The sequence below is a fragment of the Podarcis tiliguerta genome (assembly GCF_965153285.1).
Source record: "Podarcis tiliguerta genome assembly, chromosome: 16".
Lineage (NCBI taxonomy): Eukaryota > Metazoa > Chordata > Lepidosauria > Squamata > Lacertidae > Podarcis > Podarcis tiliguerta.
This window is the reverse complement of record NC_139549.1, coordinates 36,069,745-36,097,346: the sequence shown is the minus strand read 5'-3', so window position 1 is coordinate 36,097,346 and position 27,602 is coordinate 36,069,745. Positions and strand designations below refer to the sequence as shown.

The following is a 27,602-nucleotide window of genomic DNA, read 5'->3' as shown; positions in this document are numbered from 1 at the left end:
CAAATAAAATCAAATATTTCCTTTTCCCTCCCCACCCCACTTTCCTTTTGTGCCGTGTCTTTTTAAATGGCAGTCCTGACAGTGATTGATTAATTATTTGGGGTCGATGGAAAATAGAACATTTTGTTTTATTAACAAATAGGAAAACTGCCCAATTAAGCGCTGCTACCGCTTCTAAATCCAGCGAACTTGAGGCTCTCACTCCAGCGCGTTCGAAAACTCTGGGTCGCTTCGGTAACTTTCGGGACTCCTCGGTAGCTTCCGGTTCTTTCGCAGAGCCGGGTAAATACCGTACGCTTCCCAATGAGCCGCCGCCGGCTGCAACCGACCGGCTTCGGAAGCGTTCGGCACCACATGCCTGTCAGAAGGAGCGGGAGGGACGGCGAGGTCACGAGGACCAATCAGAGCTCGGCGCGCTTCTTCCTCGCTTTCGAAGCTTTTGCGAGGGAGGGTGATTCGTCAACGGAGTTCATCCGCGGAGAACACGCGCGTGGGAAAAATATTCCTAAACATAACGTCGCTATTATTTATTTTCTACCTTTCTTTTTTTGCGACGAGGAATACGACAAAAAAAAAAAAGGCTGGGAGGGGGGTCTGCGTGAGAAAAAGGGCCAACAGGCGCCGGGGATTCAAAAGGCGAGGTTCGTCACGTGACGCGGAGTGATATTCTTTCGCCCATCCGAATTCTCTTCACAAGGTGGAGAGAGCCGTTAGGGCGTAGCCCCGGTCTTTTTTCTGGGTGGGCGTCTCTTATTTTAGAGTTGTGGGCGGGGTCAGCGGGCACGTGCTCCTCCCGGGGTCTATAAAAGGCCGTTTAACCGTCGCCCCAACGCCTCTTAGGAGCGGTTGGAGGGCTCGTTCTAACGTCTCGCGAGGTTCGGTCGCTGCTGGGCGGGACAAAAGGGGCCGTGGGCGCTGGGGTGAAAAAGGGGGCTGGGGTGAAAAGGGGGTTCGACCTTCCTCAAATTACAAAAGGCAAGTTCTCAGGTCTGCAGTGCCTCTGCCCATGTGCAGAGTGCCTTCGCAAATCAAGTGTTTGCTTCGAGTTTTTGTTGTGTTTTATGTGGGGTGGGGGAGTCGACGGCTCCCGCTCTCTTTGGGGTGTTCTAAATTAATTTTTAAACAATAATTAGCTCATTGTAGCTTCTCATTGATCTCAGTTTGGCATGCTATTACAATTAGTCATGATTATCAGTTTCTGTGGGTCTGCTGTTGAGTATGATTAAAATTGGATACATGTCCATGTATCTACTCTTGAGTTTACGTTACAAATACAAGCAAACTTTTATTCCATAATACTGTAGGGTTTTTTAAATGAAAACATTACACAGTAATATGCAGCAGTGTGTATTTTTTGTGTTTGGGTCATTTACATGTGTACTCAAAAGAAAGTAAACTGCAATCACGGAAGTACATCCAGTGGTAGTCATGTTTATTGATTTCATTGCGTCTGCTCTGGATGTAACTTCGACCCATTAATTTTGGTGGGTTTAGTCTTAAATTGACGTTAGTTGGGCATAGCCCATGCATGTGTTTGCGATATTGAAGATGCTGTGTGTCCCATTAATTTAATACACATTTTTTATTTAGTTTATATCCTGCCATTCATTCAAAGTCTAGGGTGGGTTATAATTTAATATATTATTTGGATTTTATAATATATCTGGCCAACTCTTTTCTAGGATCATTCCAAAGTGACAAAACAAAAAGATTGTATAAAATTTATACTGCACACCTGACTTGAGAGTTTGAGTTCACAGTAGTTTCATCAGTAACCGTCTCTCAAAAGTAAGAGTATTGAAATCAGCACACTTAAGTAAGGCATGGTTAACGTAGGTCATTTGATTTCAACAGATTACTTGTTACAGGGCTTACCTTTTGCTCCATGTGTGACTTCTCTTGCTCATGACTTTACCCATGAAAACCTGCTCTTTAGAGCTGAAGTGCAACAAATGGCAATTCAGGTTTTCCATGGATTCTCATTTGTTGTAAACCATGCATGGGAAACATGGAGGAGATGGAAGAGTGTATATACTTTTACTGTAGTTGGCTACATAACAAAGAAGCTACTTGTTGCTGTTGCTTTATCCCTAAAAACAGAACTTTATGATATTAAATATAACAAGAATATAATACATACTCTACAGCTTCACTTGTGTCTGTGTCTGATATTTCATTCAAACTGGTGAGTGAATAGCACTGGCGAGGGACGCGGGTGCCGCTGTGGGTAAAACCTCAGTGCCTAGGACTTGCTGATCGTAAGGTCGGTGGTTCGAATCCCCGCGGCGGGGTGAGCTCCCGCTGTTGGGTCCCAGCTCCTGCCCACCTAGCAGTTCGAAAGCACCCCTAAGTGCAAGTAGATAAATAGGTACCGTTTTATAGCAGGAAGGTAAACGGCGTTTCCGTGTGTGGCACTGGTGCTGGCTCGCCAGTTGCAGCTTCGTCACACTGGCCACGTGACCCGGAAGTGTCTTCGGACGGCGCCGGCTCCCGGCCTCTTGAGCGAGATGAGCGCGCAACCCTAGAGTCGGTCACGACTGGCCCATACAGGCAGGGGTACCTGAAGAGGGGTTGGGAAATGTATGTAAAAATAAAGAATACAGAAAGGAGAGGGTGAGTGGAGAACGTGGAGTGAGGAGAAAGGTAGGAAAGGAGGAAGAAATAGGTCAGGAATCCAGAAAAAGGTAGTAACAGGTCTGGAGTAAACTTTTTAATGTTAATATTAACTGAAAGTTTAATTTATATTCTCCCGTTTCTCAAAAGGAGCTCAAGGTGGTGTATGTGCTGCTTTTCTCCATTTTATCCTTGCAACAATCCTGTGAGGTAGGTTTTGGGGAGTGGAGGTGTGGTGAGCTGGCAGCTGTGGGAAGCACCTCCTTTGTGTGGCATACGGTGAGCTGTTGGGGTAAGATCTCCCTTGTCGACTTTTGGGGGGTGGTAGGGTTCCCCACGTGCTGTTTCCGTTTAATGTAACTTGTGTAAAATAAAAGTTACAATCTTCATACCAAAGCAGTGATAACCCCAAGCCTTTTTCGTCAGAGTTATAAGTGCACTCATATCTATGTGAAAGGGAGTTTCCTTGAGTTAAATATGGCTTAATTCTAAATAATGGGAGCCTTAAAATAGAATTTTATAAGCCCCATGGGACACAGTGCCTTAGAGCTAAGCATATCTGTATCTAGTGGTTGCTATAAATTCCAGTGAATTTTACTTTGAAGCCTCACAGCCTGCTAAATTAACTTCCAAAAGTTCCTAGTTTAGATAAGAAATTGCTATCCTACTGGGGGCTCGGCAGAAGAGGGATGTATGTCCCTCTGGCAGCCTGCTTGGTTTCATTGCGGAGGAAAATGACAATTTTAAATAGCAGCAGAAGTTTGAGTAAAGCATGGATTGATAGGTCAGCAAGTGGCAATTTTCAGCAGTGGCAGAGGTTTGAGTAAAACGAGAAGGGGGGAATGGGAGGTTACGCAGGAATTGTATAAGCTTTTTGGTGTTATCTTCTAGGGCTGGGTGATATATTGTCCAAAACTAGTTCAAAGTCCCTTTAGTGATACTGGTTTCATAATTTGACCTGGCAATATATTGTGAATCACTTGTGTGTTCGCTTGCTATGCAAAAATAACGTGGGGAAAACCATGAAACCATCCAATGCTTCTACATAGCTCCATCCTTTTTACAGACAGTGTGACATATCAGTATATCATGATGTTAAGCTGATGATCTATCGTGATGTTGTAAACCAGATATCGTATTAGCTTCCTAGTTGTACCCATTGCTGCTATTTTGCTTTGTTAAATCATGTTTCTTTTAAAAAAGCAACCTTTACTCAAAATTCTGCCATTGTTTAAAATGGCCATTTTCCTTTGTGTGCTTCCCTTCTTGTTTTACTCAAAACTTCTCCCTTTCCTCAGATGCCTTGTGTGAGAAAGGAAGGACATGAACCTTTACATAATGTGTTTCACTCCTGGTACCATTAGCATGAAATTCCAGATTTAGTGTAGTAATTTAGATGATATTTTTATTAACAAGCAAACACCCTTGTATGTGCAATGTCCGTCAACTGAATATAACCTTCACTAACTGAATGAGCTAACTGACAAGCTTGCTCTTAGGAGTCTGTTCATCTTAAAAGCATGCATAAATAAAAAAAAATATAATCATGGTTTGTGTGTGCAAAGTGGGCTGCGGAATAGCAGAGGAGGGGTAATGAGAATGGTGTGCAGGGGAGAGTTGAAAAAAGAAAGGCAATAGAAAAAGTGAAGGTGGAAATGGAGTGTACAGGGGGTTGCGAAAAGGAAGTAGGCAGCATGGGGATGGGATTGAAGATGAAAGATCTGAAGAATAGTGGGTGAAAAGCAAGCTTAGAAGTTGCATGGTGGGAAGGGAGAGTCCAGTTGAGTTAATGTGGAGGGAATAGCAGTAGAGTTGGTGAGCAGGGGCAAAACCCCTAGTTAATAATGTTCAATAAAATGCATCATGATTCTGGCCAGAATCATGCAGTGTGACGCTTTCCTAAAGCAAAGTTAATAAAAGAATTTGCTACGATGTTTTAAAGATTTGGGTGCATAAACCAAAGCTGATTCACGCAAACATGATAGAATAAACTTAATCTTAAGAGGAGTCCACTCAAAATGCAAATTGCTGCCTACATGTGCTGCTTGTTCAGTGCTTTTTAACATCTGACAAATTGGATAGTAAACTGAACAGTGTGCGGTCAAAATGAAATACAAGAGAAATGCTTTTATTTTAATGCAAAAGTGGTGAGAGCACATTTATTACATCACGATTTTGATAAGACTGATAAATATTAAACATATATTTTAAGTGCTATGCTAGAATGCATCTGATCTAAGTTGAACATTTTTTCCAAATACCATGGTATTGTGTAAGCTCAGCAAACTATTCAGGGGCCACGTTAACACAATTTTCCCCCCATAGGACAAAAAACCATGGGGGTCTTTTTTGAATCACAAAAAAGCTAATGTAGGGAAGTGACTCAGCAGCCCTTTCTGCTTTTCCTCCACTGAAACCTTCAGCCTTTGTTTTGTGTTGGTTTCAGTGTTGGAGAAAAAGTATGAGACTATTAATCTGTAGTTTGCCCTTTATTTTTAAAGGATTCTTTGAGCATCTTCTAATAGTGCTCAAAGACTTTTCCATTTGTTGTCCAGAAATTAGAATGAGCCAGTGTGTGGCTTTAGCTTGAATGCTGGTGGATAATTTTTTACCTTATTGGAATATGAGGGAATCAAAATGTGTGCATTTTGTTTAATAATTGCAGCTTGTTACTTGAGCGACCATGTCTGGTAGAGCCAGAGCCAGAGCAAGGGGAAGGGCCCGTGGCCAGGAGACTACTACGCCTACAGTAGGAGTACCTACGGTGAGTGTTTAAAAGCTTAAGGATTGGATATTTAGATATAGGGAGTGTTGATTCATGCATAGTTTTATATTCCATTGCTTTGAGTTTTCTTTAAAACTTTTTTAAAAGTCATTGGATGGTTAATAAAAATAGCCCACTGAAACTATTCCAGTAAAGCCTTGCACAGCTTTGACTTTGTGCCCAAGAGTCAACACAAGTGTTTTTATTTTCCATTTGTGGGCTTTGATAAGGTGTTCAATAACTCAGGTGACATAAGCTTAATAAGAAATGATATTCAGATTTTCAGAGTTACACTTCCTTCTCTGGCTTTCCTCTTTTTTTGTAAAGGATCTTTGTATGTCAGCCTCATACCTTCCACAATGTTTTTCCTTCCCTTTGGTTGTCTGGCATGGTTGCTAGTGGCCAAAGGTCAAACCCTCAGGGACAGCAAAAGAAGAAGTGGTAGACTGGTTGGATTGGTGGGGAGTGGGTTTAATGCCATTGTTTCTGCTGGCTTGTTGGTCACTGCAGGTCCTTCACAAAAGGTTTTCTAGGAGGTTCATTCCTTGTGTCCAGATTGCTGGCCATATTATTGGAGCGGGTGGGTTTCCATGAGTCCCTTTGCACGAGAGTAGGAAGGAGCCTTCTTGCCAGCTCAGAAGCCATAGTATCACAGGCAGCTGTTGGTACTCAAGTCTCCTCACTGTCTCTAAAGATTGGGGCCTGTCTGGAACTTTCAGCAGAGTCTTTTTCACCTAGAACAACCACCTAACCTTTTATAACCCACAAATCTCCCTGTCATGGGCAGTTTTAGGAGTTGAGTCATATCTGGATGCCTCTTTCACCTTGGATATTCATGGTGAGTGGCCGGCATTCTTTTCCAATTGTTATTTAATTATTTAGGTTCAGGCACCTACCTATATGCAAACTGCAGCTCAGCAACCTGAAGCTGAGCCACCAGCTGAAGGAGAACTAATTGGGCGTGGGCGTCAAAAAAGAGGACCTGTTGCACCAAGATCGCAAGGTAAGTGCAGCAGAAGACCACTGTTCAAAAGAGCCTGTTGTCTCCATATTATGTTGCTGTTTGGATTAGCATTAGATTTCAAGAAGTTTCAGTTAATTAGCATTTATCTTTTTCTGTTTTCTGCTGTGATATTGCCTGTTTGGATTTGCTATGAGAAGGAAGATTTACTGCTGAGAGTTTATGAAATGTGGAAATAAAATAAGTTTTATTTATTTTACAATATTTATATTATACAAGAGTTAAAATTATAATCTTGCAGTCCTAACCACATAATCATTTGTGTGCAGTGCTTATATATCTATGCTTCAGTTTCAACATTGTCTGGTACTACCCCAAGCACTTATTGAAAAACTTCTCCCTTTGCTTCAGGTAGTGTTGGAAGTAGTGTTGGTACTGTGGGCTATCTTTAACCTTGTTGTTGTCGTTTAGTCATGTCGTACTCTTCGTGACCCCCTGGACCAGAGCAGACCAGGCACTCTTGACTTCCACTGCCTCCTGCAGTTTGGTCAGACTCATACTGGTAGCTTCGAGAACACTATCCAACCATCTCGTCCTGTCTTCCCCTTCTCCTTGTGCCCTCAATCTTTCCCAACATCAGGGTCTTTTCCAGGGAGTCTTCTCTTCTCATGAGGTGGCCAAAGTATTGGAGCCTCAGCTTCAGGATCTGTCCTTCCAGTGAGCACTCAGGGCTGATTTCCTTCAGAATGGATAGGTTTGATCTTCTTGCAGTCCATGAGACTCTCAAGAGTCTCCTCCAGCACCATAATTCAAAAGCATCCATTCTTCGGCGATCAGCCTTCTTTATGGTCCAGCTCTCACTTCCATACATCACTACTGGGAAAACCATAGCTTTAACTATACGGACCTTTGTTGGCAAGGTGATGTCTCTGCTTTTTAAGATGCTGTCTAGGTTTGTCACTGCTTTTCTCCCAAGAAGCAGGCGTCTTTTAATTTTGTGGCTGCTGTCACCATCTGCAGTGATCATGGAGCCCAAAAAAGTAAAATCTCTCACTGCCTCCATTTTTTCTCCTTCTATTTGCCAGGAAGTGATGGGACCAGTGGCCATGATCTTTGTTTTTTTGATGTTGAGCTTCAAACCATATTTTGCGCTCTCCTCTTTCACCCTCATTAAAAGGTTCTTCAATTCCTCCTCACTTTCTGTCATCGAGGTTGTTTCATCAACTCTGGGTTGCCAAGAGATGCAGTGTTAAGATTTAGCTGACCGAAATTTCTTGCTGATACTGGGGGGGGGGGGGGGGAGTAAACAAGTGCAAGTCATGATAGTTCCTCCCAAAATTGCAGAACTTCAGATTTCAGCTGGTTTTCAAGAAATGTCATTGGGAGAAAGAGGAGGACGCCGCAGAGACTTCCATGACCTTGGCGTAAATACTCGTCAATCAATGGCACATGTTAAAGACTCTAAAACAGGTACACGATTCTAAAGCATACGAATGTGTAAATTATAACTACTACGCAATAATAAATAAGGATGCTAATTTAGCAGCTGCTCTGTTGAACTCCCAAACCACTACAATATTTAAATTTCCAAGGTGGCAGAGAAAGCTAAATGAAGGCCAGTGTGGGAGGGGGAGGAAAGGGAGTCCAAGGCTCACCATGCCTGTATTAAATTCTGGTGGGGCCCTTGGAGTTCTGTTCTATGACTACTAACTTCTCTGCTAGCAAGAGATGGCTGATAGCAGCTGGATTCCTTTCTTCAGGTGCTTCAGGTACTCTGATAAAATTAAGCACAAACCATTTTCGGCTGACTTCTCGTCCGCAATGGGCCTTGTTCCAATACCACATTGACTACAATCCACAAATGGAAGCCCGGCGTCTTCGTTCAGCTTTGCTGTTTCAGCACGAGGACCTAATTGGGCGGACACATGCTTTTGATGGGACAATTTTGTTTTTGCCAAAGAAACTGGAAAACAAGGTATGGTGGCTCTAAAGTTCTTAAAATCTAATTGTGCCTAAACTTTCTAACACAATAGTCATACTGCATCTTCTACGCTATGTGTGCTTTTCACCTTGGCTCTGAAGTTCAGGGTGGTCATAGCAACAAGCTCAAATGGCTTGAGATGTGTATTCCGTTTGCTGCTGGGTGCTTTATTGGTTTATGCTGTGAACACATTTGCAAACTAGAGAAACCTATGGGCACCACATGTCCACTAAAACCAGGCAAACACTAATAGAATGCTTCTTTGAGGTCTAATTTTGCTGGGAGGTGGGTGAGGAAGGTATCCTGTGGGTACCAGGAAGGGACTCTGTGGGCACAGGCACCAAATTTGCAACAACCACTTTTAAGGGATTGACCTGTGTGTCCCCTTGATGTAAAGCAAAATCTTAAGGTATTTAACTTGTCACTTAATATTCTCAGGTTTCTGAAGTGTTTAGTCAGACCCGACAAGGAGAGACTGTGAAGATTACAATCACTTTAACCAATGAGCTACCATCTACTTCACCTACATGCCTACAGTTTTACAACATTATTTTTAGAAGGTTGGCTTTCAGTGTTGATTTCCTGTGAAAGAAAGTAATACTAGTGATGGGACAGCAGTATGTTTATTTTGATAGCTCATATTGGTCTTCTGTTTGTGGTGAGCCAGATTTTTTAATGCACTGTAAGTCAGCTAGCTTTATTACTCTGAAATACTCTCCTCCACTGAGTGGAGTGAGTTTTTCCTATTTGCTTCTGTAGGCAGGCCCATACAAAATCACCTAGTTTTTAATCCTGCTCACTTTATAGTGACACTGTGTTGAAAGAACCCCTGCTCAGTTGATGCTAGCTTCTTCAGGGCAACATCCTGGATAGTTGCTCTTCAGTGTGCTCCAGGGTGAGAAGGGAGTGGGCTGCTTTAGCTGCCTCTCCATTTTCTGGCAGTAGTGCACTTGACAACCACATGTTTTGTGGATTTTTGGTATTAGTGGCATGCTCCTCAACAAAACTTATTGCTGTTGCCACCTTTCAGGTTCTCCTTACCAGTGTGTGGTTGGAAGGAAATGGTTGTGGGGCTGATGCTAATAGTTGCCTGTGTAAAATCTATATAAATCTGACTTGCCACATAAGCAGCACTTAAACAGAACTGAGGTGTTCTTTTCTATAAATGTTCAAGAGAGACTTGTGGAAAGACCTTAGCCAAACCATGGCAGAACCTATATTTTAGGTGCTATGCTATGGATTGGTAGCATGGTTTACTATCTAACCACTCCCAAATATATTTTTTTTCCAGGCTACTGAAAATAATGAATTTGCAGCAAATTGGACGAAATTATTACAATCCAAGTGACCCAATCAGTATTCCCAAGCACAGGTAATTAAATAGGGCTTAAATGTTTTGGTGCTCTTGTAACAGATTTTCAGGTCAGCCAATTTTTACTCTACTGAACAGCTTATTGTGTCTCATACCTATTTTGGATAATGTCGTAATTTTTTGATATCCTGTACTTAAATTTTATATAGTGTACTTTGCACAGTAATATGTAGCATAGACCAACAGCTGTTTTTGCTTTGTTACGTTTTGTAGATAAGGTCATGTGGTTCCCAACCATTTTGGTATGGTGATCAACAAATCCAAATTGCCTTAGCAAATTGACTTGGGTGACGCATTGATTTATTATCACATGTATTGTGGACCATAGTTCTTTGGCAGCTGTTGGTTTCACACTTACCTCTTATAACTTTTTGTTGTAAGAGGGATGGGATGCCTTTGGTGCCTGCACATTAGAAGCAAGATGTAATAGCCACTCAAAACTATAGGTGCCAACTCCCTGAGGCCCAAGTACCCACAAAATTCCCCATGAAGGGGCCAGGCACCCACAAATTTTGGTGCCAGGGCCATTCATGCTGCATGGCACCCACACCCCGGGCCATGGAGCTAGTTGGCACTCCTGCTCAAAACAGTTCTGAGCATCTTGTGAACCACCACTGGATGTGCTGTCAGAGAGCAGTTTCCAAGTGTTAAAATTGAAGATTTAAGTCTTTTTGATATTAGATTACCAGTATAAATACAGCGTTATAATATGCAAATGAAACTAAGTTCTAAGATATTCATCATACCAGTTAAAGGCAATGATCATTTTGGATTAACTGAAGAAGCCAATGACCCACTTGCAGACTCTGTGACCCACTTGCAGGTTGCATCCCACAGGTTGGGGAACACTGCTGTAGATAATACAGCTTTTTCATCAGCCTCTTCTGAATAACTCCCATTGCTGATAGTGGAGTAGGTTATTACTCCTCCCATTTGCTGTGCTTCTTGGTCTACAGTGATGAGCTTCTCCTTTCTGCCTGCTTCAAAGCAGCGAGGCTTTCACACAGTTCCAGCTCTGAACTTTTATGTCCAACATCTGCACATGTACTGTGTGACTCAAGAGCCACTGAGATAGAACTCTTCACTGTTGTGCATGAGATAATTGGTAAGGGTGGAAGTTACTTTTGCAAGGATCTATGGCTAGAGTTAGGTGTGCACTTGTCTTTTATTGTTTACTTGCAACAAAGATAAATGGTCACCATTGCACATGGTGGACTGCATGTTTACTTTTTAGAAATGCATTTCCAAAGGAATGTATTCTTTCAATTTTTTTCCTATTAGCAGTTAGAAGACAGTGCTGACTGCAAAGATGTGTGTACTGTATGTGGGTCGCAGGATTTTCTATTTGAGCCTATTTAGAAAATTATTTGTGGAAATGTTTGAACATGTCTCTGTTGGAAGCAGGCAAGTGTACCTTCAGGATATGGTGATTATTGGGGCATTTCTCTTTTTTCGAGTGGAAGAATTGCAGACATTCCTGGATGGGATTAACTGTATCTGGATCATTGCCAGTTTGTGTTCAGACATGAGTTTGGGACTGAATCAACATTGGTTCCCCTGATAGATGACCTTTGAGAAAAGGGCAATGGCCTTTAGTACCACTGTCCATGGTATCCTTTTTGAACAGACTATGTTCAAAATGGGGGCTGGGAGGGTTATCGAGTTGTTGTCGTTTTGATTGTATTTTGATTTTATTTTGTGAACTGCCCTGAGACCTCTGTGTGCAGGGCAGTATATAAATCCAGTAAATAGGTGAGATGGACATCAGTGACACTGCTATGGTGGCTCTGTTCCTAACTGCAGGGTTGGGAATGAAGTGTTGCACTGGGAGAGTCCTCTTCAAGGGGCCCTGGTGTTTATGCAGTGGGGTGCAACAGAGCACCATTTTGTCCCCAGTGCTATTCAACATCAATATGAGGCTGTTAGGAGGGGTAATTAGGAATTTTGGAACAAGTTATCATTGGTATGCTGTAGATATCAGACTATTTCTCATTACATCTGTGTCAGGAGCAGGTTTGCAAGCCCTAGACAGATGCCTAGATCTAGGCCATGGTGGACTGGTTGAGGGTCAGTTAAACAGCTTGGGTCCTGGAAAGATAGACTTTCTGGGTAGCTGGTTACTATGTCCAGGAATTGGGTCAATTGCCTCTTCTGGATGGTGTGCTTCCTTTAAAGGAGCAGGTATGCAGTCTGAGGGTACTTCTTACCATGTTTCCAACTCTTCCACTAGAGGTCCAAGTGAATTTTGTGGCCTGGAGTGCTTTTTTACCAACTGCATCTGGTATTCCAGCTGCAGCCATTCCTGCATCTCAGCAGCCTGACCATGGTGGGCCATGCAGGGTAACTTCAAGGCTCTATTGTAATTTGGTTTATGTGGGGCTGCTCTTGTATTTCATCAGAGAGCTACAGCTAGAGCATAATAAAACAGCAGGCAAACTGGTTACAGGAGCAGATTACTGGCAACATCTTACTCCACTGCTGAGTGAGCTGCACTGGTTGCCAATTTGCTTTTAGGCTGGTTCAAGGGCTTGTGTTAATTCACGAAGCCCTAAACAGCTTAGGCCCAAAGTTCCTTAAGGAACACCTGATCCCTTAATATGTCACCTTTGGCACTTAGAGTGGCTCCTCGTGCCTCTGAGGTTTGATTGGCTTTTAGTGTGCCTTCAGTGGGGCAGATTCTGCCCTGTGGAACTCCCTGCCAGTCGAAGTTGAGCAGGAGTTGTCTCTTCCTTCTTTCATGTACTTTTTGAAAACTGCACTGCACTTTGAATTTTTATTTAAACCAACCAGCATCTGTTGTTGTTGTTGTTTAGTCGTTTAGTCGTGTCCGACTCTTCGTGACCCCATGGACCAGAGCACGCCAGGCACTTCTGTCTTCCACTGTCTCCCGCAGTTTGGTCAGACTCATGTTTGTAGCTTCGAGAACACTGTCCAACCATCTCGTCCTCTGCCGTCCCCTTCTCCTTGTGCCCTCCATCTTTCCCAACATCAGGGTCTTTTCCAGAGAATCTTCTCTTCTCATGAGGTGGCCAAAGTATTGGAGCCTCAGCTTCAGGATCTGTCCTTCCAGTGAGCACTCAAGGCTAATTTCCTTAAGAATGGATGCGTTTGATCTTCTTGCAGTCCATGGGACTCTCAAGAGTTTCCTCCAGCACCATAATTTAAAAGCATCAATTCTTCGGCGATCAGCCTTCTTTATGGTCCAGCTCTCACTTCCATACATCACTACTGGGAAAACCATGGCTTTAACTATACGGACCTTTGTTGGCAAGGTGAAAGCAGCATCTACTGAGGTTTTATTTGTTTTTAATTCTGTCAAAGGCAGGTTTTATTGTGTTTTGTATGTTGCAACCTGCCTTGTCATTTATTTTGAAAGAGGATTATACATTTTCAGATAAAATTTTGAAGATTTAGAATTTCAGAAATAAGGAAAGCATCTTTGACTTCATGACCTCTGGAATTGTGTTTCTTTTTGCTGAGTGGCAGATTCTACAAAGCATGATTGTAACTATAAATGAAAAGCTTCTCCTAAAAATGTCCAGTTGTATTCTCAAAGTGTTGGCCTGCTTCCTAGGGAAAACCATGCCATAGTTAAACCAGAGTACAGTACAAAAACAGATTGCGATCTGTTAACTGTAAACAAACCATACTTGACTTACTGGGCAGGGTTTAATCAAACAAAGCATCTCTTGCAAATGAGGCCACTGAATGGCAATTTGTGATATGACATTCTGCCCTCTGTCTGTATGGCAGGTTGATGATTTGGCCAGGTTTTACAACTTCCATTCTGCAATACGAAACAAGTATCATGTTGTGCACAGATGTGAGCCACAAAGTTCTCAGGAGTGAAACTGTTCTGGATTTTATGTATTCCTTGTATGAGCAGGTGGGAGAACAGCGGTTCAGGGAAATATGTGCTAAAGAACTGGTTGGCTTGATTGTTCTTACAAGGTAAGATTTTTTTTATCATTTGCCGGGGGGGTGTTTACTTATACCTGATCTCACAGAAGGGGATTGTAGCCATGCTTGTAGTACCTGTTGTCTAGATTGTGTATAGAAACAGTTGGTTGCTGTTAATAAATGGATAGTATTGCTTTACTTGGGTTTCCACTGTTCCTACTTATTTTAGCACAGTATATTTGAAAGCAGTGAACAGTTTGCTAAAGAGCACATAGTTGAAAGCACTTAAAAGGGTATTACTGGTCCAAAATCTAAATAAGTGTTTCTGTTAAAGGAACAAAAATAGTGTTTAGGATGTGCATACATTGCAAGGTGCATTGCTTGCTTCTCTGACTTAGTCTTCTGCCCCCTGAAGGCTTTTTAGCAGAGTTCTGGTAATGTTGACGCAGGGCTGATTGAAGTATATTCTACTGTAAGCAAAAGGCACAAAGTTACTATTACCCTCTGTATGAAAAAATCTGACTTCAAATAAAGCAACTAAATTTAGTGATTGTAAGGGAATAATGTTTTACCCCTTTGTGGGCACTTTGCTTATACCTGGGATGGAATGTTGACCTGAAATGCTCTTTCTGTCATAATTCTCCCCTATCCTGCTGAATTAATATAAATTCTCCATTCGTAAAAGAGGACTTCCAAGGTGGGCTACCTCCTATTTGCCCCAGGGCTTTTCTGCAAATTTGTCTGCTTGTTGTAGGAGTTTCTCTTCAGAGTTCCTCTCTATTTCAGATTTGGGCAAGTATTTCTGATAGGAGTTTTAAATGTTCTGACAATATCCTTTTTCTTTTCTCCAGCACTTGGATAAAATAATCAACTGAGAGAGGCTTTATTTCAAATTGAGTTGGGGGGCCTGAAAGTATCACCATGTCTCTCTTCCTGTTATGCTAAGGCAGTTTCCCGTCTGATACCGGGTCATTTAGTATTGTTAACAGTTTTTTGTACAATGTTTTATGCTGAAATCACAAAGGAAGCAAGATTAACAGAACTTTTCAAAACTTTGCCAGATATAACAACAAAACATACCGAGTTGATGACATTGATTGGGATTCCAATCCCCAAGCTTCCTTTAAGAAGGGAGATGGAACTGAAATCAGCTTTATGGACTACTACAAAATGGTATGATACATTGGCTTCCACTGTGTTGAACCTTCTCATTAGCTTTTCTAAAGTTAAGATTTGCAAAAAGTACTCATTGTGTTTGTCTTTCTTTTTACCAGTTAAATAATACAGTGAACTTAGCTATTTAAAGATATGGATCTTGAACTGTAGGCAAATACTTGCGACCCCAAAGGCATGTCTTTTGCTACTGTTTATGTGAGAATCCAGAAATAATTTCGAGAGGAAAAAAGGGGTGTGGACTTCTATAGTCTCCATATTCAGTAGATTGCCTTGCCTCTATAGAGATCCCACGTCCATTTTCTACCTCCTGTACAGGCGGATCTGTTTCATCTCACTCATCCCCTTGTCTCCCTTTGTGTAATTATTGGTAACGTAAAGTATTGGTAGGCTTCCAGTCAGGGTGAAATAACAAATTACAAAAACTATAGGGTTGACACTAAAAATGGCAGCTTGGTGTTCCTGTCTTTGCTCTGAAATGTGTTGTTTCACTGCTCCTGTTCTTTGCCATTGGCTGCCTCTGGCAGATGTGGGGCTCAGTATCATGTTGGGACATGAGATGAGTGAAACGATATTGCAGGGTTGCTGCTTTTTCATAAGCCCCACTCTGGTCCTTTCCTGTACATCCACAAATGATATATTTTTAATGAATGTGCTGAGCATCTCCAGTATTTGCAGAACTTACTTTAGTGGCTGTAGGGAGTTTATTACTATTGTTACAAAAATTGGCTGCTACCCCCCACTCTCTGCTAAGCAGTAGCAAGATTCCAGGGCATTCCAGGCGCTCACTCGGGGTTTCTGCTCAAGAATTGAAGGTGCAGCAGAGACTGTCATAGCTTTAAGAACTGATTTATTCACATATTTACACCTTCAGTCTGCATAGAGGGAGGCCAGAACGTACAGCATGGTCATCTCAGGCAGGTTTTGTTCCCCATAGCACTGGAGCCAAAGGCATCACTCCCAGCTAGCCTTCAGCCAAGATGGATCTCAATGTTTGTTCTCCAGTCTACCCCACACACCATGCTCAAAACAATCTTTTCTTGTCACCTCACGCCCAGTTACCCTGGCAATCTTGTCTGCCCTGGGCTCAGGTTTCCTATTAGATGGGCTATCAACACCTTTTGTCATATTAACAACCTCTATCCCAGGTGAGGCCCTGACTTGGAAAGAAAGCTTTGCGTTTTTCCTCTGGTCTGCAATCATCCCTTCAATACTCAAATAATCAAAATTCTGCCATTTACTAATTTCTAGCATTTAGGGGGTTCCCCTGAAACTCACAACACTATAGATTGTACAGATACTTTTTGGGTGGTGGCTGTTGTTTTTAACTTGGACTTTATATTCTGCTCCATTCCAGAGGCTCAGGGCAGATCACAATATATTAAAACCAAGCACAGTCCATTGTGTTGGACCTTGCCAGGTGATCTAGTTCCACACATTTTCTGCCATATAGGGCACCCTGCAAAAGGTTACACTGCAAGGCTAGTTTGGGGAGGGAAGAGTTCTTTTTTTTTAAATAGGCCTGTTCTATTATTTAAAGGATGTGAAACTAATTTTCTTTTTTTCCATTGTGGCATGCCACTCAGTGGGTCTTAGCATTGTATTCTGTGTTCAGAAGTGTTGCAGCTGCTATCATCTTCCGTTGGCCATATTTATGATATTGTGGAACCTGCATCTCTCCATGTGACACAGCTCCTTCTGACTTCATAGTCAATTTTTTTTTGCAAAACTAAATTCTAGATGATGTGCTTTTAATACAGCAATATAGCCAAGAAATCAAAGACCTGAATCAACCACTTTTGGTGAGTCAGCCGAAGAGGAAGACAGGCCCAGGAGGTGTCATGGCAGGTCCAGCCATACTTGTTCCTGAACTTTGCTACCTTACAGGTATATTACAATTAAAAGTAAGCTTTCTGTCATGTTATCTGCATCTCAGTATTTTTGTTAATATTCTGGATCAAGACAAATTTTTACTTGGGAGTACAGTCATACCTTGTACTGTTGACACCACTCAGCATAGTTCTGGTAGCTAAACTATGGATGTATTGCTGATAGGGTCCTTCACATTAACACTCACAGGAATCTTAGTTACATTTGTAGCAGTTGGATAATAAATGAGGTGCTTGTGGGGGGGTGCGAGCGCATGGACGCACAAGGAGAACTGAATTTAGTTAACTATTGCCTCGCTGTATATTCGGATAAGAAAGAGTGGCTTCTGTGTTATGGTTACCAGATTTTTTTCAATGAATCTGGGGGCACTTTCTTTCTTTCTTTCGAAGCTGAGTAGCAACAGGGAGTCAGTAGTGGGGATGGAGAGGCAAAAGACCCTGGGCCGAAGCACACATGCATATCCAGAGCCTTCCCCGCTGATCTGCCCCCTTCCCCCTTTGTTTTGACAGATCGAGGGAGGCTCAGGAGTCGTGGGCGGGTGAGCGTTGCCCAGGAGGGGCACAAGGCACTGTTTCTCTACCAGGCAAGGTGCAAAGCCCTTCTTTTGCACCCTGTGAAACAAAAATGCACAGAGTTTTTAAAAAACTGGGCAACGGTTGGCTGGCCGCGACTCCTGAGCCTCCCCAGATCAGTCAAAACAAAGGGGGCAGGAGATCTGTACCGCCTGACGTCCCCGGTTCCCCTTTGGCAGTGGCAGCGGCAGTCAGCAGCCTGGAGCCAACCTGGTAGCACAGTTGGCTTTGGCTGGCTTCAGGAGCTGCTCGTTGTGTCCCCATATGTTGTGTCTTTTCGCAACAGTGAGAAGCTCTTGAAGCCAGCCAAAGCCAACTGAGGCTGCCGCTGTCACGTTTCCTGGGGACAGATTTGCAAATCTGGGGACGTTCCGGGGACGGAATTTGTCCGGGGACAGATTTGCGAAACCGGGGACATATGGTAGCCCTATTCTATGTGACATTTTGCCTTAAATAATCTTTTTCATATTTGTAGGCTTAACCGATAAAATGCGAAGTGATTTTACCGTTATGAAAGACTTGTCTGTTCATACAAGACTTGCCCCAGACCAGAGAATGCGTGAAGTTGGAAGGCTCATTGATTACATTAACAAGTATGTTACTTAAATCATATTCAGATAACAGTTGCACAGTGTTGATTTGCTAAGAAACATGAGCCTGCTATTTCCCAGAAAAAGAGATTAGCACAAATAATGTAACTCCAGTGTTTTTATTTTATATATCTAAATAGAGATGATAATGTCCAGAAAGAACTTCATGATTGGGGCTTAAGTTTTGAATCCAACTTGCTTTCCTTTTCGGGACGAGTTGTTCAGTCAGAAAAGATCCATCAGGGAGGGAAAGTGGTAAGTTAACTTTTTACTTCATTTAATGCATTTTAAAATATAGCCAGAACAGATTATTCTCATCAAGCAACATGTGTTGCTCAAGAAAAAATGTTTCAAGACTTGGATTTATGTTCATGCTGGATGATTACTTTGGAATCTTCTCTAATTCAGTTTGACTACAATCCGCAACTTGCAGACTGGTCTAAAGAAACCAGGGGAGTATCTCTAATCAGTGTAAAGCCTTTGGATAACTGGCTGCTAATCTACACACGGAGAAATTATGATGCAGCTAATGCATTAGTACAGAATCTTTTCAAAGTCACACCAGCAATGGGTATACAGATGAACAAGGCAATGATGTAAGTACCATATAGACACTTACTATCTAGAAACTATATTGCTTTATTTCAGAAATTGTACTGTACTAGGATGGTTAAATCAAGAAAATTTGTACTCAAAGTAATTTGTCAGAATTTCCAATAAACTACTTTGAAACCATAGGAATGTTCAGGAGAATTTGCAATACCATCTAGAACACCTAATCTTTGTTTTATCTTTTGGAAATTGAGAGTTTCAGTGGAGTCTCTGGGATTCTTAGGCACCGTATGCACTATTAAAATAATAGGGATTTATTGCTATTGAGTTTCTTAAATTGGAATAGGTGCTGTTGAATACAGTAAAACGTGGCCTTTTTTGTAGGATTGAAGTAGAGGACAGAACAGAAGCATATTTGAGAACTTTGAAGCAAAAAGTTGATTCAGATACAAAGATGGTATGTATTAAGTGATTTAGAAGATATAATGCTGAAACATGGTGTGGTGGCTGTAGATTCTCTGAATCATGCTGGAAAAAGCTTGAATTGAATTTCCTTTTGTTGGTTTATTTGAAGAAAAGGTGTTATTGGCATTAGAAAATTCCCAAAACCAGTCTACCAGACTTGTCATCCAGGGAGGCTTTTGGGTCTATGTGTGTTGCACCAAGGACTTGAGATGTACAGATTCCTTGTTATCTGGTACAATGTGGGAGCCTAGGGTGATAAAGGTTTCCAGACCCATCATCAATAGGCAGGTTACAGAGTGCATTGCAGAGACCTGTCATTCCATACTTTGGGCTGTGCATGCTGAGCGTTCCTGATCATTCCATCCAGTTGTGGAAGGCCACCATTGTGGTCCTACACATCAGTATGCTGCTGGGAGACATGCAGGTTGGCCAACTGGCCCTAGTTACGTACCACACTGTAGCTTGAGCATGCCAGAAGATAGAAAACTTTTCAATAGTAATTGTGATACATTGAAGTTTTTCTTTCATTTTTTTAAAAAGGTGGTTTGCCTCCTCTCCAGTAACCGTAAAGACAAGTACGATGCAATCAAGAAATACTTGTGTACTGATTGCCCCACTCCAAGCCAATGTGTGCTCGCTCGGACTTTGAGTAAACCCCAAACAGTAATGGCCATAGCCACAAAAATTGCTTTGCAGATGAACTGTAAAATGGGTGGGGAGCTCTGGAGTGTTGAGATACCAGTAAGTAGTTCTTTTCAAGTATAATTGTTTACTTCATTCCATTTGTTAGCATTGTCAAATAAAAGGTAAAGGTACCCCTGCCCGTACGGGCCAGTCGTGTCCGACTCTAGGGTTGCGCGCTCATCTCGCTCAAGAGGCCGGGAGCCAGCGCTGTCCAGAGACACTTCCGGGTCACGTGGCCAGCGTGACTAAGCGGCATCTGGCGAGCCAGCACAAGCGCCGCACACGGAAACGCCGTTTTACCTTCCCGCTATAAAGCGGTACCTATTTATCTACTTAGGGGTGCTTTCGAACTGCTAGGTGGGCAGGAGCTGGGACCAAACGACGGGAGCTCACCCTGCCGTGGGGATTCGAACCGCCGACCTTGCGATCAGCAAGTCCTAGGCACTGAGGTTTTACCCACAGCGCCACCCTAGCATTGTCAAATACCTACACATAAATACCGAATGTGCTTAGATTGGCTTATGAAGTTTTATTCTTTAACCCAATGTCTTCGTAATCCCACTTGACTCTTCCTGTTAACTTTGTGATCTGTTTAACCTAGCTTCTTGCTTTGTTTCTCTACTATCAGGATAAAAGGGAACTGGGGAGTTGTCCGAAACGGCCCACACAGTAACAAAGGCTGGAATTGATTTGGGATTGCAGTTTAAAAATTTGTACTCCCTAAGTGCTAGCACCATGTGAAAGAGAGAAAAAGGAAGAACTGTAGAAGTGTCTTCTCCCCCTTCCCTCTGCCCAAATGCACTTGTTTGCCTTCAAAGCATGCATACCTTAGAACACAGCTCACATTGGCTCAGTATTCGTTCAAAGCTGTGCACATCCATACTAAAAAACCCTTCAGTTGCTAATAAATACTTTGTTGTAGACTGAATAAGAAGCTTTGGTTTTAGGTAGAAACCTTCAAATATGATACTCGCCTTAATGGACTTACGACAGTCACTGTAAACACATCAGCAAATTCTACTATTAGTAGTAGGTGCTATTGGAAGGAATTTTTTTATCTTATTTATTTTATATCAGTAGATTGGGATTGGGTCAGACTAATAGGAATTTAAGAGGATATCCATCTAGCTAGTACTGTGCCCTTTGAGATCTGAGTATGACTCTTGAATAGCTCCCATAACTATTTAGTGCAAAAGCTAATTTTAATATAGGAAACTTGGATTTTTGAGTTTGTAGCTCACTCTGTTTTTCTTAATATTTTTCAAGCTGAAACAACTCATGATTGTGGGAATTGACTGTTACCATGACACCACAGCTGGCCGGAGGTCAATTGCAGGATTTGTTGCAAGCCTGAATCAGGGAATGACACGGTAAAAATCTGTAGTTGTTGTTTTTTTAATTGCAGCACTTTGTTTCTTAGTTTTCTTTATGAAAAGGCAATTTATCGGAGAAATCAAAAGTATTACATGAACTTTCTCAGCTGCCTGGCTTGTACTGCACACACTTTCTACTTTGTAATAAAGTCAAATTCAGTTATCATACAGAGAGAGACTTCAGGTACTTGGCTGCTGTCACAGTAATGACGAGGAAAATTTATTTTGGCTGAAGCATTTTCTTTTCTCACAACAGTTGGTATTCACGCTGTGTCCTTCAAGATCGTGGACAAGAACTTGTAGATGGACTTAAAGTATGCTTGCAAGGTAAACTTAAATACTTAAGAACTTATGTGTGTCATTTTCCCTATTTCTTTTTTTTTTTAAGGGACTGATGAATTGGTAACCATGGGTCTGATCAGGTTTGCCAAGCTGTTTGTAAAGACCTCCCCAGCCCCATGCCCCAATCTGCTGATGGTGCCTTTGGTGGCACAGCCAATAGCCCACTGCTCTTGAAAGCAGGTCAAAGCACTCCAGCTGGGAGTTGTTTATCCTTGTTTCATGCAGTTTTCCTAATGCAAATACAACTGGGGAGTGGGGTGGGGATGGTGTAAATCAGGCATAGGCAAACTCTGGCCATCCAGATGTTTGGGTCTACAATTCCCATCTTCCCTAGCTAACAGGACCAGTGGTCAGGGATGATGGGAATTGTCCCAAAAATCTGGAAGGCCAGATTTTGCCTATGCCTGGTGTAAATAAAGGTTATCCTTCTGTTAATAAATTGATACTTTTGAATTCCATTACCTTCACTGGGAGAGATGAGCATATGTTTTGCCTTGGTGTTTAATCTTTGAGTGGGTCATGCCCAAATATTTTATAAATTTACACAAATTTGGAGTGCTAAATATATTGCTTTAGATGAAACTTAAAAAGCACTCCTTTATTATTTTTAATTTACCTATTTTTTATTTTGACTAAGTAATAATTGTTAATAGTAAAAATGTGCACCCTACCCAAGACCATTCCACTGTAACTATCCAACTTCCCCAAATTTCAACACCTCTTGTAATGGTTTGAGCTCTTTTCATTGTAACAGTAAAAATTCTACAAACGCTGTCCATACCTTCTCAAAATTATTTCTCCTGCATATTCCCCATCTTGCTTTAATGGCACATGTTAATTTATCATTAATAGATATATCCCACACTTCTTTATACCATTCTTCCATTTTATATTCATCTTGCCCCTTCCACTTCCTAGCTATAATAATTCGTGCAGCAGTCAATAAATTTGCGAGCAAGTCCTTCATAGCCTACGAACCTTCCACCCAATGTAAATTGATAATAATGCAACCTCTGAACTTTCAGTCAGCTTTAACCCCATGATTTCTGTTATCTCTTTAAACACCCTTTGCCAAAGAAATGGTACATATTTATAGCCCAACCACATGTGAACATAATTCCCAGTTTCCTGGCATCCCCTCCAACATAACATCAAATATTCCTTGTTTATTTGATTTAATCTGACTGGTGTTAAATACCATCTCCAACCTAATTTATAATTTTCTTTTATTCTTATAGACAACATTTTCAACGTACCTTTCTCCCATATTTCCCCCCAGCTTTTGACTGTCTATCTGCCCTGTTGTATCCTTTCCCCACACCTCTTTTAATTGATCTTCTTGATCCTTCCATTTCTACTAATATTTTATAAATTAAAAGTACTCCTTTAACCAGACAAATTGTTATATAACAAACTGATTTATAACAAGCTTGCTTATAAAATTCACTTTAATGGGAAGTTGTCTTAGCAGGGTGGACAGTTAATTTATTCCTGTGAAAAAGATAAAGTGCTTCCATTCAAAACACAAGAGTGAAGGAAACCAGTTTTACTAAGCTTGACATTTTGAGGGAGGCGCTATAAACAGACTGCTTTTTTAATTTAATGGCTTGTTGGCGGCCAAAGGGAATAACATTAGTAGTAAATTGATGCACTGATGTTTTCTCCTAAAGCTGCTTTAAGGACTTGGTATACCTACAACAACCACATGCCTTCTCGCATTATTGTGTATCGAGATGGTGTTGGAGATGGTCAACTGAAAACCTTGGTTAACTATGAAGTTCCTCAATTTCTGGAGTGCTTGAAAGCTGTTGGGCAGGACTACAAGTAAGTTAAGTGATCCGACATGATCATGTCATGGTTAATCACATGCAGTGGCTCCATAAAAGGTAAGCTTGGTGATGCCATCTGGCATACCTGAATATCAAATGGGTAAATGAGATGGCTTTATTGAACCACTTCTCATTGGTCTAGCATAGCCTTCCACTACCTGGTAAAAGTGTTTCTGTTGTACTTAATTGCCACCATATGAGAGTAGGTTTCTTAACGTACTGTTTTATTTCAAAGTAGTAACTGTATATAAACTTATGTGATCTTCTCAAGTCCCAAACTAACAGTGATAGTGGTGAAGAAGCGTGTGAATACAAGATTCTTTGCTCAGCTTGGTGGAAGACTTCAGAATCCACCTCCTGGCACAGTTATTGATTTGGAAGTTACCAGACCAGAATGGTAAGTTGCAAGTAAACTTTGTGCATATGGAATATAATTGAGCTGTTGTCTGGATTGCTTTTGCCAAATCCTTGTTAATAACCAGTATTCTTGCTATGGTTCTTGACTGGGAAATAGCCAATTCTTCTGTGGATGCCAGAGGTCTCCAAGTAGGCCGTGTTCTCTGCCTTGCAGTTCAGAGGCAACAAATACCCAGAACTTCAACAGAAGACTTTTCCCTTCTTGTTGAGGATCATTGTTTTCTTTCTCGGCTCAGAACAACATCCTTTCTGGAGTTTCCCTCTCTATTGCTATTCTTTACCTTGTACTTTTCTTCCGTTGCATTCCTTCTCCTTGCCCACCTTTGAAAAAACAAAATCCCTTTAAATTTTGCTTTCTTTCCTTTCTTTTCCTCTGTGCTCTTTTCTGGGCCTGAAGTCAGAAGCTCTTTTAACATAGAGCAGACAAGGGAAGCATAAACTGCATTTTAAGCAAGGGGTAGCACTTAGCAGTAGTCATAGCTGGCAGCTATAATTGTGGGATATTCACTGCCATTTTGAGAACTCAGGGAGCTGGGCGAAGGTCCTTCCTCCCAGTCTGGAGGCTTTTGTCTCGTGTGATGGTATGCCTGCTTCATTCACTGCCTCTTCACCCGTTACACCAAGGTTGAACACTTCCATGGCTGTGGAGGAGCAAAGGCAAGGCTGCACATGATCCCACCATTGCTCCGTGCATGGCAAGTTCCCTCCTCAATTCAGCCACTGCAGAGTTAGGGAGACCCAGGAGCTGCTTTCTTCTGTGGACTCCAGCACAGTGGACAAGAGAATTGACTTTGTTGATCTATGTGGCCTCCTATGTGGCCTATTAATCTCTCAGAGGAAAATCTCCTTCCCCCACAATCTCAGCAACTTGCTCCTGGGGCCAAACTGCTTCAGGCTTGCCAGGGAGTCTCAGCCCAGTCTGTTTCTGAACCCACAAGTGATGCCTTTGGCACAGTTGACATTATATCAGGTCTTCTTGCCACCACAATCTGCTCTCCATATACAGTATATTTTTCCTTCTGGTCTCCTCCCTGTCTTGCTGTAACAAGTTTGCTATAATTCAGCACACCACCTGAACTTTCCCTTCCTCCTTTCATGCCTCAACCTAGTGCTCCTTAGGACCTGCTCCCTGCCACTGCCTTCTAAATGTACCTTGGTTGGCACAAGGGCTCCTGCCCCCTTTCAGGAAGCTAGAGAGCAAGCAGGAGTGAGAGATGCTGCCTCTCTCTCATCCCATGAGACAACTAAGTATTGAGTGATGAGATTCTGGAAGTAATCTGGGATCCTCTGTACATCCACAGTGAAATACAGTTTACTGTAAACAACTCTTACTTCAGTGTGAGAAGGTATCCTTGTATGAATGAATACAATGGATTACTCCTCTGACTTGTATTTACCTTGAGTGGACTTCAGAGAAGGTGCTAAATCAAAGGGTGCACTTCAGAAGGCACCCAACAATTCTAGATACTTGCTAGATACACACTGTTTGGTATAGATTAAGCAAAACCTAGGAAAGTGTGTGCATTATTCTTTTTTTGTTGATGGGGTGGGGGGAGAGAGGTCATTCATTATGCCACTTTTCATTCAAATGAATTGCAAAGCAGCTTAAACAGTAAATAACCTGAACATTACAAATACAGAATCATAGAATAACAAGTCATCAGTTAAACAATTGCAATCTAAAAAACACTATTAACAAAGCAACTAAAAAATAAGTTGAACATCACAATGAAGGCAAAGTCATATTATATGATTAACAAATCAATACAGCACTTATAATCTCTAAAAATATTTTAAAAAGTAGCAAAATAGCAATCAAAAAAAAGTAAGCAACCAAAAAACAAACTAAGCACTGTTACATTCATGCACACACATTCCCCATCCCTATGCCTCATAATCATTCTTTCTGTTCAGCTCGTTAAAAGACACACAATGCCTGTGGCAGCTACTCCTCTGAAGGTTCCTCAGGCTGGAGGTGGGGTGAAACCCAACCACACACCGATGGCAAACAGTCTCTCCCCCCTCACAGTTCCTTCCTCTAGAAACAGCTCCCTTACAAAGGCTCTTAAGGCTGAAGGGTGGGGCAAAGCAGGTGGAATAAGCCATTGCCTGATGGCTAGCACAAAGTTTCTCCCCGCATAGCATGTGTTCCTTAACTTCCACTTGTCTGGAATTCCATTCTGAATTGTAATTTTTTTCTATTAAAAGGTATGATTTCTTTATTGTGAGTCAGTCTGTGAGAACTGGCAGTGTTGCACCAACCCACTACAATGTAATCTATGACAATAGTGCGCTGAAGCCGGACTACATGCAGAGGCTAACATACAAGCTCTGCCACATGTATTACAACTGGCCAGTAAGTATATGTACAATAAATATACTTCTCTCTCAGCAGATAATGATTTCCTCAAATGAGTTAACTCCTCCCAGGTCCTCTAATAAGCAGGGTTCCTGTAAATCAGGTCCAGAATCTTTGCTCTGGACGCTTGGGGAGGAGTAACTTTCCACTTTTACTTCTGTTCTGCTTTGCTCCAATACATTTGGGAACAGATGTGAGTTCCAACAAAAAGCTTGTTGTGGGCTCCTCTGCCCACAATCATCCATTCGGAGTAGAAAGAGCACTGGTAATGCAACTTGGTTTTTGTAAGGCTTATTAGTATTTCTGCCTGCTAGTTGATTCCTTAAGAATCAATAAAATTCTAAATGGGGTGGGAAGGCAGAAATACAGGGCAGAGGGTATCCAAATTGGTAAGTAGGCAAGCAAACTAGCTGAATTTGCTTAAGTGTTCCCTTACCGTGCATGCTGCTTTTGATTTATTAATACAGTTTGTCTGTGTCTGAAGCAGAAAACTGGCTTGAAGAAGCCGACCTAACTATAATTGCATCCTGTTGAGGTGATTCTTTACATGTCATAAGACAGTTTCCTTATAAGGCTGGTAGAATCATACATGTGGCTCCATCCCATTCTGCTCCTCCCACCCAGTGCAGCTCAAATGAGTCTTGTAATCTAATCTGAACCAAGAGAAAGCTGCATGGGGATCTGCATGGCACGTCAGAGATACATTGATGGCTAAACTGCAGTATAAGACTAGCTTATTGTGACACGCAAACTAGCTCAGGAATCCTGTTATGGGTGGCTTTGATAGATTGAATGCCACTAATGAGAATGTATTAAATTCTGTTTACTTGCAGAGCCTCACACAGGGGCCATCACAAAATCATATTACCCAGCATCAGTAGTACATTGTAGCCATGAGCATAAATCCATTGGGACCAAACGGCTTTTCTCCAGATGGGGCCAAATGACATTTCTCATTAAGAAGGTCCTTTGAAAGTAAAACATTTCTCCAGTCATTCTTTTGAGACATGAGAGACTTGGTCCCACCTCCCTGCCACATTCTCAATAGAATATTTATTGAGATTCTTGTTGATTTTTAACTTCTGTTGGTGAGAGCAGCAGAAAGGAGATTTCTGGGTAGATTTCCATTAAGGAGGAATGGAGGAGGCAGCTTAAATGAGATATACATTTTAATGATAATTGTGCTATCTTAGGCCCTGTCTCTTCATCATATTTGTCCTTTGAAGGTGCAACTTTTAGTTTGTGATGTGCCTAAGAGGAGGGCACCAGCTTGCTGTACCTGCCTCCTGTAATGTGTTTGTTTTCTCCATAGGGGGTTATTAGAGTTCCTGCTCCCTGCCAATATGCCCACAAGCTGGCTTTCCTTGTGGGTCAGAGCATACACAGGGAACCTAACTTGTCGCTGTCAGAGAATCTCTATTACTTGTGATCTTACAGGAGAGGATGAAGAACAGTATGGGAAGATGTATCGTAGACATTTTTCTCCCCTTTAGAGATGTCTTGAATGTGGAGCTTAAAAAAACAAACGCTTGTTTCATCATGCTATGCTGTTTCACTTAGTATTATGTCAAGCTATTACTTGTGACTTCAGCAAGATGAATTTTTAGTTAATGTTTTGTTTGATAAAGTGTACTTAGTTTTTTGAACATGGTTCTTGCTAACAAACCATATATTTCCATTTCAATAAACTGTTAACACATTAATCTGAATTTGTTGGTACTTTTCATTCTGGAGGATGAGTGAACACAGTAAGCTTAAATAGAAG

General features: G+C 41.7%; 1 protein-coding gene across 10 annotated transcripts; it reads left to right on the top strand.

Annotated features, from left to right (window-relative positions):
* Positions 1-408: 408 nt before the first annotated feature.
* Positions 409-27,540, top strand: PIWIL1 (piwi like RNA-mediated gene silencing 1). 10 transcript variants are annotated; one of them, XM_083418245.1, is made up of 23 exons: positions 432-641; positions 1,683-1,788; positions 2,764-2,823; positions 5,279-5,377; positions 6,260-6,380; positions 7,683-7,808; positions 8,099-8,313; positions 8,758-8,879; positions 9,611-9,691; positions 13,445-13,642; positions 14,653-14,764; positions 16,525-16,651; positions 17,702-17,819; positions 17,957-18,071; positions 18,225-18,412; positions 18,753-18,825; positions 19,374-19,574; positions 20,784-20,887; positions 21,147-21,217; positions 22,903-23,056; positions 23,333-23,458; positions 25,687-25,834; positions 27,150-27,540. In XM_083418245.1, exons 4-23 carry the CDS (start codon positions 5,297-5,299, stop codon positions 27,264-27,266), a joined length of 2,598 nt encoding a protein of 865 aa, XP_083274371.1. In that variant the 5' UTR covers positions 432-641; positions 1,683-1,788; positions 2,764-2,823; positions 5,279-5,296; the 3' UTR covers positions 27,267-27,540. The 10 variants fall into 10 exon arrangements, with proteins under 10 accessions (XP_083274376.1, XP_083274371.1, XP_083274378.1 ...); XM_083418248.1 differs by lacking the exon at positions 432-641 and adding an exon at positions 837-975; XM_083418251.1 differs by lacking the exon at positions 432-641 and adding an exon at positions 837-975 and having other exon boundaries at positions 1,683-2,202; positions 2,555-2,823.
* Positions 27,541-27,602: the final 62 nt, after the last annotated feature.

Excerpts from the sequence above, each read along its gene's own strand:
- PIWIL1 (XM_083418250.1), top strand. The coding sequence starts at position 5,297 with ATGTCTGGTAGAGCCAGAGCCAGAGCAAGGGGAAGGGCCCGTGGCCAG. Across the intron at positions 19,575-20,783 it reads TCTGGAGTGTTGAGATACCA|CTGAAACAACTCATGATTGT; the intron begins GTAAGTAGTTCT and ends ATATTTTTCAAG. Across the intron at positions 23,057-23,332 it reads GCTGTTGGGCAGGACTACAA|TCCCAAACTAACAGTGATAG; the intron begins GTAAGTTAAGTG and ends GATCTTCTCAAG.